The sequence below is a fragment of the Tachypleus tridentatus genome, chromosome 8, assembly GCF_004210375.1.
Source record: "Tachypleus tridentatus isolate NWPU-2018 chromosome 8, ASM421037v1, whole genome shotgun sequence".
NCBI lineage: Eukaryota > Metazoa > Arthropoda > Merostomata > Xiphosura > Limulidae > Tachypleus > Tachypleus tridentatus.
Window position 1 is genome coordinate 34,274,418 of NC_134832.1, and position 13,239 is coordinate 34,287,656.

At 40.1% G+C, this 13,239-nt stretch overlaps 1 protein-coding gene across 2 annotated transcripts in view; it reads left to right on the forward strand.

Annotated features, from left to right (window-relative positions):
• The window catches only part of LOC143222141 (uncharacterized), a 33,633-nt gene extending 20,851 nt beyond the window's left edge, over positions 1-12,782 (forward strand). Inside the window, exons 4-6 of one of the 2 annotated variants that reach the window (XM_076448172.1) lie at positions 7,036-7,210; positions 7,971-8,142; positions 11,319-12,782. In XM_076448172.1, coding sequence (XP_076304287.1) covers positions 7,036-7,210; positions 7,971-8,142; positions 11,319-11,503 — 532 coding nt within the window. In that variant the 3' untranslated portion in view covers positions 11,504-12,782. The remainder of the gene's footprint in view (positions 1-7,035; positions 7,211-7,970; positions 8,143-11,318) is intronic. The other variant, XM_076448173.1, reaches the window with a different exon arrangement.
• The last annotated feature ends 457 nt before the right edge of the window (positions 12,783-13,239 follow it).

Below are 13,239 nucleotides of genomic sequence, written 5' to 3' on the forward strand. Positions count from 1 at the left end.
ACTTGTATATATTTCATTGTATTGTATGTATTTAACATTTTTTCACTTGTATATATTTCATTGTATTGTACGTATTTAGCGTTTTTCACTTGTATATATTTTATTTTATTGTACGTATTTAACGTTTCTCACTTGTATATATTTCATTCTATTGTACGTATTTAACGTTTTTCACTTGTATATATTTCATTGTATTGTATGTGTTTAACGTTTTACACTTGTCTTGCCTTTTTGCACAGTTTCATTTGTTGTAAATAAATTTCAAATTCGGCTTGCCGATCATCTGGTGTCTTTGTTACCGTCATTCGCTGTGCCCGTTACGGGAGTTTGTGTTTATTTTCACAGTGTATTATATCGTGTTCTGAATAGTCCGTGAAATTTGGTCATGTGCAGTGTAGCTTGTGTGTACTTTAGGAGTGTTTTCATGTGTGTGTGTATGTGCTGTATAGGTCGATGTGGCTACAGCCATCTAGCCATACTCTGTTCGGCCGCTATCCATCCGCCTGGTGGTGCCCGCAGCCTCGCTACCTTCGGCGGTAATAGACGCCTTCAACGCCACTGTCGGGGGTAGACATGTCGAATGTTTACAACATTTCAGAAATAGGCGATACGTGGCGACGCTGGCGTCGGCCACGTACGTCTGGTCCCTATTGGAGAAAGGAGACTTTCCCTTTGGGGACCAACGGGTGCCCGTGGAGCCAGCTGGGCAAAACATCAAATGGATCAACATCCGGTCAGCTCCATTCGAACTGTCCCACGACGCTGTCAAAGACATGTTGTCGGCGTACGGGACAGTCAGAAAAGTTGAACAGTGTGCTGGGAACCGGCAGGTCTGTCAGGACATGAAATGGCCGGTTCCGAACTTCATCTCAGCGAATGGTTTCCGAGTAATGTGCAATTACCCGGGCATGGGGCGGCTGTGTTGCCATTGTGGCCTCGAAAGCCATTTGTTGCAGGTGTGCCAGACACTGTAGTGCGAGGTTTGTCTGGCCTAGAGACATCTTGCAACTGACTGTACTGTCACATGTGATGTTTGTAGTGATGGCCACACGCCCTCGCGATGCCCAAGGCGTGTGGCAACGTATGCTGCAGTGGCTGTGGGGTTGTCAAATGTTGTGCAACTTAAGCGAACGAAGGCTAAACGTGCGGTGGTGTCTGTTCTTCCTTCCCCATTGTCTGCAGCTGCTGAGGGTGGGGTCTCCGAGGAGATGTCTGTCCCGGCAGCTGCCGTGTCCCGGGAGGGTGGGTTTTGGTCCCCTGAGAAGGGCCAAGTCTCGCCTGCCCCAGTCGTGGATGCTGCATCCTATGGCAAGGGGTTAGACGCTTTGGGTGCCGTTCAGTTGGGGGCCTCTGAGGAGGCTTTGGGCTGTCCTTTAGGCCCTGGTTTGGATGGGACCCTGTGAGGGTGCAGGATGGACCAGGTGCCCCTGAGGCGTCCCCTATCTCCCTGGAGGCTCAGGTCTCCCTGTTGGGTGGTGTAGAGTTGAGGCTGTGGGGGCGCCCACGATCTTGCCAACCCTGTCAGTGTTGGGGTGGGTCCCTCTGAGGAGGTTCCTGCCCTCCCTGTTCAGTATGGGTCAGCAGGGGTTGTTGGGGACTCCATGGAGCCTCAGGCTTCCCCTGCTAGCAATGCAGCGGCTGGGTGTCCTGAGGGACCCTCGGCACATGAGTTTAGATTGGTGAGTTTTCTGGCCCCCTACCCCAATGCCGTGCAGGCGCATACCCCGACCTTGGACGAGCTACCATCACCTGTTTTGTTTGCGAGTTTTATGGACTTCCCCTGTTTTACCAGTCACTTTGGTCTGGGTGAGAACAGTGGTGAGGAGCAAGGGTCCAGCAGCTCCTCCTGTCTTTTGCAGATGTAGGTCTGGATGTACCCATGTTGCAGCAGCGGTGGTCAGATACCAGCAGCTGTAGCTGCGAAGCGGGACTGGGTTGGGTGGCCTGAAGAGGCTGCTTGCCCGTCCTCTCTCCGTCATTTCAATCGAAGCAGCAGCGTCACTGATTCCTTCCCTCTGATTTGTGGATGGGTTTTTCTTGCATTACTTTAAACATCCAGGGGATACATGGCATTTATATGCAATTATATGCATTCTCCGTCTTGAATCGCTTTGTAGTTGATGCCATATTTTTGCAGGAGACTAATTTTGCCTCTTTGAGGGATTACTTTCCGTTTTACTTTCATTATCTTGTTCACGCCTTCTGTTCGTTTGACACGACACGTGAGCAGGGTATTGGAGATCCTCTTTCACCCGCATTTTAATGGGACCATCCTCGCATCATATATTGATGCTGAGGGGCGGGTTATGTGCGTTGATGTTGTCACTGGCAGTCGTAAGATTCGGCTTGTCAATATCTATGCACTTGACCGTTCTGGGGAGCAGGAAGCCTTCTCGGGTTTGGACAGGTTCATGGTTATACAGGCCAATATCGTCCTTGGTGGCGACTTCAACTGCGTCTTGGATCCTCACCTTGACAAGATTGGGGGGTGATCCTCTTTCTGGTGATTGGTATACGTGGTCTCTGCGTGCGGTGCTGTCGGATTTCGACTTTTCCAATGTCTGGCGTGTGCTGCATGGGTCTGATTTTGTGTCAACTTGGACTGGTTGGGGCATTTCTTGTCGCCTTGACAGGTTCTATGTAACACCTAGCCTTCGTCCGAGGACCAGCGGAGCTGCAGTTCACCAGGTTGGAGATGTCTCGTTTGTGTATCTGACCATCGGCTACTTCTCGCCACATTTTGGGGCCCCATTTGTGGAAGATCAACGTCTCCTTCCTTAATGAGGGTGAGGTTAGAGACGAATTGGTTGCCCTTGTCTGGGGGGCTCTGGTATGTAGAGTCTCTCACCAGGTCTTGGCAGATGGGGCTCAAGGAAGTCTGTGCTTTCTTGTTGAGGCAAACTGGCATGCAGCGTTCTTGGGCCCGTTGCCTGGCCTTGCGAGGCAAGCAGAACGTCTTGGTTGCCTTGCTCCATGGCAGGTCGATGAATCCTCTCGGACATCGAGAATTTACGATGGAAAATAGATTTGGATTATTCCAAAGAATGGTGATGGAGAATGGTCGATCGTTATCTTTCATCTCTGACATCTTAGATGCGTGCCATGGCTATTATTGCCATTTCTATTCGGCTACACCCGTGGACTAGGGGTTGTGGGACGACATTACTAGGTTTTTGTCCTTCTTCGACCCTTCCTTTCATGAACAGCTGGTGAAATCCATCAGCTTGGGTGAGTGTTGGTTGTCCATTCGGTCCATGCTGCTAAAAATGTGTCCTGGGCTGGATGGACTGCTGGTGGAATTCTACCTCCACGTGTGGCATGTTGTCGGGTCCTATTTCGTCAGACTTTTTAACACCTGTCTGATCATGGAGTCTTCCCAGTGGGAATGCTGGATGGGCTCATTACTCTTATCTGTAAGGATCCCAGCCAGTTTGACGATCTTTCCTTGTGGCGACTCATTTCTCTCCTTAACATGGATGCAAAGATTATTTCTAAGGTCCTATGTGCCCGTTTGGGTGTAGTTATGCCTTCCTTGGTTCCCTGCACTAAAACGTGTGGCATGTGGAGCAGAAGCATCCAACAAAATCTGGTGCTTCTCAGGGACCTGTTCCACTACATCATGAATTGGGATATCCCTGCTATCTTTGTCCCTCGATCAGAGCAAAGCTTTTGATCAAGTTCACCATGTATTTCTGTAGTTCGTTCTGGGGAGTTGTGGTCTTTCTCCAGTTTTGTTTAGTACGTGCAAGTTTTGTACGCAACTGCTTCAAGCAGGCTCTTTGTTAATGGGTATCTGACGTCTTCCTTTCCAATCTCACAGGGAGTTTGTCAGGGTGGCTTGTTGTCCTCCTTGTTTTATGCATTGGTGATTGAGTGCTTACTCTCTTATCTGTAACACTCGGTCTCGGTCTCCAGTTGCCAGGGGGTACAAGCGTACCTTACGTCTCACATGCAGACGATGTGAATCTGTTCCTCGAGAACGTAACATTGTTAGGTTTGGCACTGGCCATTGTCCCCCGTTACTTTCAGGGCAGTGCTACCCAGCTCAATTATCCCAAGTCTTGGGCTTTTGGGTTGGGCAAATTGGCCTCGTCTGCCGACTCTCTATTTGGTCTAGACTGGACCTCCTCTCCAGTCCTTGCATTGGGGTTCATTTTCTTGCAAACTGCAGGGTTGCTTGGAAGGGGTGGTGCAGCATGCCAATTTGGCAGTGCACGATTACTGCTACTGTCATGTTAACCTGTTTGACAGAGTGGAGGTAGTGAGGAGGAGGATATTCCCCTTAGTCTGGTACCTGGGGGCTGTTTTTCTTCTGGATGACTGCATTGCATGGGCCATCGAGCACCATGTCTTTGCCTTCCTGTTGCATGGCAAGCCTGAGGCTGTGTCTCGGTTTTCCTTGACATTGCCACCTCGCAAGGGAGGTATGGTCATACCATGCATCTGGAACCAGTGTCTTTCTCTTTTAGTTTCTACTACCTTTCGCTGTCTGTCCTTGGAGGGTCACCCCTGTTGCCACCTCACGAGATTCTTGGTTGGCACGGGGTGCAGGCTCTTTGGTTTTCCTTTAGGCCTGCAGACACCTATGTGTTTTGACCCTCCTTCTTGGTACATTGACGCTGTTGCGACCATCCAGCAATGTTGTGCCTTGTCAACCGACGTGTCGACTAACTCCCGTTCCCTCTACCACCTGTTGATCCCCGAATGTACTCTTAGGATCGAGCAATACCACCCTGCTCTGCTGTGGGATGTCATTTGGGGCCCCGTCGCGCTGTGCCATGTTGGTAGCTACCTCCAGGCTTTCAACTGGCGCATCATGTACAATATCCATCTGGTGAGGGAGCGTGCATACCTTTGGAAGTCTTGTGCAAGTGAGTTGTGTCCCATGTGCCACACTCAGGTGGAGTTTGTCTTGCCCAGGTTGGTCCTCTGTCTGATGTTGGTGGAGATCTGGGAAAGTCGCGCCTCTCTCGGCAGAGACCATACTGTACCACGTGCTAGACCCTGTTCTCAGCCACCTGGCCTTTTCCTTCCAGTATACTTTAACAATCTTTAAGTACGTCATGTGGCTTGTTTGAAACAATTTGGTTTGTGAGCAAGCACCTGTGCCATACTTTCAGATACTGGGCAAGGCCAGGTATCGGCTGCTACTCTGCCTTAAGGCAAACTTTTGGTGGCTGGGTTCCGGGGAATTTTTGCATCTCTAGCAGCCAGACGTCTCGCCACTTTGTGTGTTGTGGGGGGTCGGGTGGAGATTGGATTCTGAGCAGCCCTGCTTCCACTCTTGCTTCATGTAGTTATCAGTGTATATATTTAATGTTTTTCTCATGTATGTATTTAATGGTTTTTGTTTTTGTTGTATATATTTTTTTGTTGTATATATTTATTGTTTTTTTCTCTTGTATATGCTTACTTTTAACTCTTCGTCATGCCTCTTTGTACAGTTTCATTTGTTTGTAAATAAATTCAAAATTAATCTGGTTCGACGATTGGCTGGTGCCTTGCCAGACAACCTGTCGAATCCTCCTGCTCAACGCCGCAAAAAATTTTCTTACGCCAACCACTTGAAATTCTCGTTCCATATCCCTCAGGAGCAGAAATTTGCAACAGCAGTTTTACTACACCCAATCTCACCAGCAATGGCACATTGAGAGAAACCTTGGTTTTGCAGCTTGACATTACTGCCATGTTCAAAATCTGTCAGCTTTTTAGCTTTTGCCATGTTTTTACCCAATGTAACACAGGAGATGTCTGGGTGATGTTGACAACGCTAATGCTTGAACACAAAAGACTAAATTTCGTTACGTGTTTACCGATTAACGCTTCGTTTCAATATGGTCTTAAACTTTTGACCAGCTAGTATTTAGGCTAATTCCATAGCGTTCACATTTTTTTTATTAAATGCAAAAAATTTTTTTACTTTTATTTTCCCTTTACTTATTTTCATCTTTCAAAGCTCAACTCAAATAAGTGGTTGAGTGTAAAAACGCAAAATGCATATCTTTTTATTTATGTTCATTGGCCTTAAAATTTAGGCCAGCAGTGTATGTCCATCAAATCAATTCAGCTGTTTTTGAGAAATCTTGCTGACAACCACACCCGCAGAGATGAAAATATAACCTCTATCCACCTTCAGTGGCTGGGATAATTAACATGTGTAATAAATTAAAAGTAATTTCGGTTAATGTTTATGACGTATGCACACACAGTAAAATTGTATACCATGCTCTGTGCCTTCTATTCTTATATTCTGCTTTAACATTTTAACGGCTTCGTTTGGTTGGGGTGAGTAGATTGAAAGCAAGCTTTTCCAAATCTATACTTCTGTTTTACTTTAGCTGCATAATTTTCATAAGGATCAGAGGTAGGAAGTTCTCTTGACTAGGCTGCGCAGCCTTTTAACTGATCGGTTTCTTACTTTTTGGGACTGACCCGTCTTTATATTTTAATTTCGTGCCATCGTTATGACTGCGAATGACGGCACCATTTTAAACAAGTTTTTCTCGGACATTACCTCTGACGTTGGACAGTGTCATTGGCGATGCAATTGTGTTTGTACATTTGTGTAGGCCATTAGCTTTTTAAATTCTATTTAATTTCTTACTTTAATTACTATTGGACATTGTTTTTATTTGACATTTTTAGAGTATTTTACTTTCTGCATTATTAACTTTTTAGGGATAGGATCATTAAGTTTTCCCTTATGAACCAACTATTAAACTAAAACACAACTCCATTGATTCACTTAGAAGTCAAAAATATAAAGCCTATAATAATGTTTGTTTCGAATTCATAAACATCCAATTGCCTGCGCTGGTGTTAGTGTTAAATATAATTTATACGTATATATATATATATAAATATATATATGTGTGTGTGTGTGTACGTATGCATTTACATGCAATAGTTAAAAAGTGAGTACGCGAAAGGGCAGATTTATTTTCATTCATACACGTACCGTATTAACATATAAAAACCGCCATTTAACATATAAGATAAGACCAGTTGAATAATTTGACAAATTATTTTCTCCAGAGTGATTAAGCCTTTCTGGTTGTTTCGAGGAGGATCATACTGTTTTAGTAAACCGATCTTGGAATTAGCCGTGTTGCCGTTATTTCGATGGATGCATAAGAGAATTAAAATGGAATGTTCAGATCACACAGTGAAGGTTAACATTCAAAGCATCGGAAATATCGATTTTAAAAAGGTTAGTGAAATATATTTTTGTTTTTTTTATGCTGTTGTCGTTATTTAGACTGAAGAAACGTAATGAAACATAGTATAAAACTCTGGTAGTAAGTGGCGATAATTATCATGTCAAAATAACTATAATTTCTTTCTTCCTTCTTAGCTTACACAAAACAAATTGTATAGCAAATGTATCTTAAATTAGGCCTTGTTTATGCAGTGTAATCCACAATAGTTTCGTGATCCTGTTTCCTTACCTTCTACAACCTAAAAGTTATATTTGTTTTCAACATTAACATATTAAAATTTCTCTTGTCTTCAGCCCTAGTGTTTGTGCTGTTGAATAAATATCTTACCGTAGTCATGTGTTTTTATATTACTAGACAATTGACTTTAGTTTTGGAACAATTTGACTTGATTTTCTCTTTGTTTTCGAACAATTAAAGTGAATGATGACTCGTGAACTAGGCTTGTAGATGTAAATAAGTATCAGTTATTAATACAAGATATTTATTCAAAATCACAAGCTTTATGTTTTAATATATGTACATATCAATTTTATGATCCTAAACCATTGATATAATATGTATTAACACAAGCTGAAAAAGATCCTTTCCGTTTATATGTTGTAAATCTGTCAATGACGTGCAGATTCCAACTTATCCAAATGTATGACAATTTTATGAATGACATAAGGATATAATATTCCTAAGTTTTTTAATTTGGATACAAAGAACAGGGAGCATTCGTTTCTAATGAGCTATTCCAATGTATTGCAGGCATCAAAGTGTGTTGACGATATCGTTGCAAACAATACGCCTGTATTATTAGCTTTTAGTACTAACGATCCTTACATCGAAAAAGCTTCGTTCTATAGAACTGCTAGTCGATTCGGATTGAAAAAAGAAGACATTTGGTGTTACGATGACGACGGCATACTTGTAACTGAGGGTAAGAAGAACAGAATATACATAATATACTGCTAAAAAATAAAGGAACAAGTACATATTTCAGTATATTTTTGTCATAACCAAAATTATGAATGAAAAACATATTCGTTCGTCTACAAGTGTATTTTTAAGCTTGCGAGTGAGGTTTGAAGCAACTCGAACGAACCTCACATCACTCAAGAAGGATACAACTCAAGGTACCCTATATAAGACTGTTACGTGAAACTATGCATTTCTCATTAATTTTCGAAACAAACACCAGTATGGATCTTTTTGCGGCTCGTTTTGTCAGTGTGTACCTTCATCTTGCGTACCCAAGCACTCAAACGCCATCTGACAGAGAACGATGTGGTCAGGGCGGTCCAGATGCTGGAGGGTGGCACAACACGTCGGTGTGTCACTTTGGGTCATCAATCGACGTTGGCGACGCTACCAGGAGACGAACTCTTATATCAGAAGACCAGGTCAACGCCATCATCACTGCACAACAGCCAGAGAGCACCCCTACATCGTGACTACCGCTCTGCGGGTCTGGTTAGCTACGGCTCAGTCACTGCAAAATGCCCTTCATCATTGCACTGGAACACGTGTGTCGACCCAAACAGTTTGCAATCGTCTCCACGTTGGACGCCCTAGGGCTAGACAGCCTGATAAAGGAGATATTCTGACATCGCGATAACTATGCAGCTAGGTTGGAGCTTGCTCGTCAGCACCTGGTCTGGGAACTTCGTCAATAGGCCCCCGTGCTGTGAACAAACGAAAGCAGGTTTACTGTGTCTCGTGATGATGGACGTGAGAGAGTGTGGAGACGCCAAGGAGAGCGATTTTCTGTAACATTGTACAACTCGACGCTTATGGAGGAGGTTCTCTAATGGTCTGGGCAGGCTTGGGTGGCTGCGTGTACTTAATCATACTCGACAGGAATGTTCTGAATGCACGACGACATAGAGACGAAATTTTGAAACCCATTGTGAGGCCTTTTGCCGGTGTTGTAGACGATGGGTTCATTTTCATGCAGTTTAACGTGTGAGCCCACGTCGCCAGACTGTGTATGGACTTTCTTGACGAGGAAGAAATAGAGACTTTTGAGTGGCCTGCAGATCTCTAGATTTAAATCCGATTGAACATTGTTGGGATACGCTATTGATGCGTGTTAGTGAACACCAGCACCTTCCTCATAATGTACAGAAACTCCGACAAACCCTGGTAGACGAGTGGGTTGCCATACCCCAAGGTAACATCGATAGATTGATTCGAAGTGCGCCAAATCGATGTCAGGAGTGTATCACAGCCCGTAGAGTTCACAATAGACATTTAATGTTTCAAATATTTCTTAAATAAACGTATGTAAACTGTTTTAAATTATTGTTTCATATGGGATATCAGTTTTGGTGATAGTAGTCATTTTTAAAAAAATTTATTTATCCATGTTTTAACATTCATCAAACATTAAAAAATGGATACGGATGGAACTGAAATGAGGTAAATTACCCAAAAAAATAAATAAAAACATTATTACATTTGAAACACTGAAATAAGTTATATGAGAAAACGTACTTGTTCCTTTAATTTGTTTGAGCAGTATAATATGGTATACGCATATTTCTGTAGAGAGGATTCAAGAAAGTAAGATTATCATATTTCTGTAGAGAGGACTGCTGATTCAAGAAAGTAAGATTATCTAGTTAATCTTTTGAAATATTGGGTATCATGTGATTACACTAAGAAAATTAAGAAACAAATAAAAATTAACGTAATTGTATTCACCTTTATTTTTACAATGTGGTCCTATAGATAATCACAGCCAGAAAGTAGTGCCAACTTACTTAGTTGATGTTCAGTCAAAACGTTCTATTGTAAACGATTGTCATAAAAAGTGGCATTCAGTGATTTGTTTTCATGGGGAAGCAAAAACATTAAAGGCAGTTTATAAAATGAAAAGATATGTACAAAACGACCAGTAAAAATAAAATTAATTACTTGTAGTAATTAATAATATCTAAGATTAAGTACCACCAATTAAAGACAAAAAAAAAACATATTCGGCTGCTTACTTTATTTATATGTTAATTCCATTCTCCTTTCCTTTTAATTGAATAAATTTGTTACATCTTCATAGAAACTATCAGTCTTTATTTTGTTATAAAGCTTTTACTCAATCACGATTAACGCTAAACTTATAAGTCTTTCTCTTTGTGTATTTCTGGTGTAGCTGTGCATTCTTTTTAAATGAGAGAAGGAACGCTTAACTGAGGCACTGGCAGCTGAAAGTGTAGTTTGTTGTTTTTTTGTAATTTGGCGCAAAGCTACTTGAGAGCTATCTGCGCTAGCCGTCCCTAACTTAACAGTGTAATAAGACTACAGGGAAGGCAGCTAATTATTACTACCCACCGCTCACTGATGGGATATTATTTTACCAACGAATAGTGGGATTGACCGTCAGATTATAACGCCCCCATGGCTGAAAGGGCGAGTATGTTTGGTGTGACGAGGATTCGAGAACTTGCGACCCTCGGATTACTAGTCGAGCGCCTTAATCACCTGGCCATGCAGGGCTATGGCTGAAAGAGTCGAGATTAACTCATAACTTTTTAAGTTGCTGCAGGTCTGCATCAAACTTGGTATTTCGCAAACGGTAAAGTAATTCATTCACTGTTGTTGTTTTTTTCAAATCAGCGTCAGAGTATAAAACCAAAATATCACTTTTCAAGCGACAGCTCATAAAATTATTTAGAAAATATCTCTGTTTTCAATAGTGTTAGCTACTAACAACGTTATAAAATTTTGGTATTAATATAAAACTTTTGAGTTAATGTATTTAGGCTAATTACATAAGGATTCACAGTCACATATGATTCATCTATTTGAAATTTATTTTTTTATTTTACTCGAGTTGTGAGGTGTAAATTCATACATGGTAACAGATAAATTTTCTATGTAAAAGAGTCACTTCAAATCATGCCTGAGTGGTGGTAACATTTCACGTTTCGTTTATATCTAATTTTCATGTATTTTAAGAAAACTTGAGAATTAGAAGAAAATAAATTTCTCGATCTTAACTGCAGTTTGTTTTACAAAAGAAATATATTTTTTATTGCTTTTATAATAACCATCGTAAATAATGTAATTTTAAAGCAATATTGTAACAAGAAAATGATGTTAATTTTATTCCAATAGGAAAGAATCCTTTGTCTGGCAACCATCAAAACTACATAATAGGTCTGTGTTTCTCCCGGGGCGGCCACAGTATTTATTTGAAATACCAAGATGTTCTCGTGAAAGCCATGATGAATGTATTAAACAACGTGACTATACAAGATGTACGCCATGAAAGCCCTGAGAAATTCAAAGTTTTATATTAAGATTCAATCCAATCTTTTAGAGCTTAGATTCAAATTGTATACGAAATGACATTTCTTTTTCCGACGTGTCATTTATGTAAAAAAACATTTCTAAGAAAACTTGAATATAATATATCAGATCATCCTATAAGTAATGTCGTTTGTAACACTAAAATTCAAAAGGAGAAAAATCCCTCAAATAACAACTTTAATCAATTGTGTATATTTCATCACTTTCAATAACAGTCTGCCAACGTCTCAAAAGATTTTCAATATTACGCTTATAAAAATCAAGTGGTTTTTGAGACAAAAACAACAAAATAAAACAAAAACTAGTAAAGAAACAAACTAGCTTACACTCAATGCTATCAAGTCATCCCAAATAGCCTATATAATTGAGAATAACTTTATTTAGCCAAGAAATATGCATTTTAATCTTATCCTATCCCAAAAACGACATTACTAATGGAATGGCCTGATAGAATTAAGTGTTTAGATATCAAATTCTAGCAAACAGTATAAATTCCCATTTCACGATTTCTATGAATAACTGGCCTGAAAATAAAATACACTTTATTATTAAACTGTGTCGTTGTGTTTGTAAAATAATTTATTTGTAGTATAATACTGTTATCGATTGAACGTAAATATGCACTAGACTTTTTCAACAAGTCGTTTTGACGCGAATTGCACAGCTTGTAGTGTTTAGTTTCATTGATAGTTCTGACGTTCTTAAAAAATGCACAGCTTTTGTTCTTGCTACTAATACCATTTCAAAATTAACTTCACTAGTTTTAAATTTCTAAGCTGTTAATCAATCAAAGGAGTTTTTGAAATTACACCACGACTCAGTTATAAATGTACTGTAGTAAACCTTATTTTCCAACTAGTTACTGTTCTGAGCAGTGTGTTTAGCGTTCAGTATTTTCGACTGAATCAGTGCACTATTTATGTTATTATTCCAATCAACCCTTATCTAAAATGTAATATTAAACTGTATCTTATCGATAGTACTAATACTTTCTCCTAAATAGAAGCTTCATATTTGGAAGACATTAATTCACTGTAGGATGTACCAGTAAGATTTATGCTACTATAATTGCTGCTTTGTTGTAATTTTACGTTTGTTCTATTTTATTTAGAACACAAAAGAAATTTCAAGACATTTTAGTTCTACAATCCTCACGGAATTTTCTCAGGATCGCAAAATATAACATATAACATATAACTAGCAAAAGTGCTGCCATACATGCGATTGTTTGTTCTAGTAATTTTTATCGTACTTTTTATACCTCATTCGAAAAATGTAGAAAAAGTGAACATTTTCTTTAAAAAAAATTTTCTGGAAAGTACTGTACAAAACAAGTGTTTTAGATTGTGCTGAAATAAATTTTAATGTTTTTTTATATATATACCTTTTGTTTAAGAATATTTTTATGAACTCTGTTTTTAACACTACATTTACAACTTAGTTAATAAAGATATAACCAAACCGTCATATAAAGTTCTAATGAAAGTCATGTTGTTATTGTGATGAGAGTACTTTTATTTAAAATTGTGTTTTGTGATGAAGAAATGGTTGTTGTACCTGAAACAGTTATTTATTTAAATGTCTGAATCTTGAATACCCGAAGCGTAATTTTTTCATGGATTTTTTTTAATTTTGGGGTTACTCAATAAATGGCGCCATATTGTATTTATTATTTCGAATCCTTACAGAAATACAGACATACATATACGTTATGTTTATTTTAGTG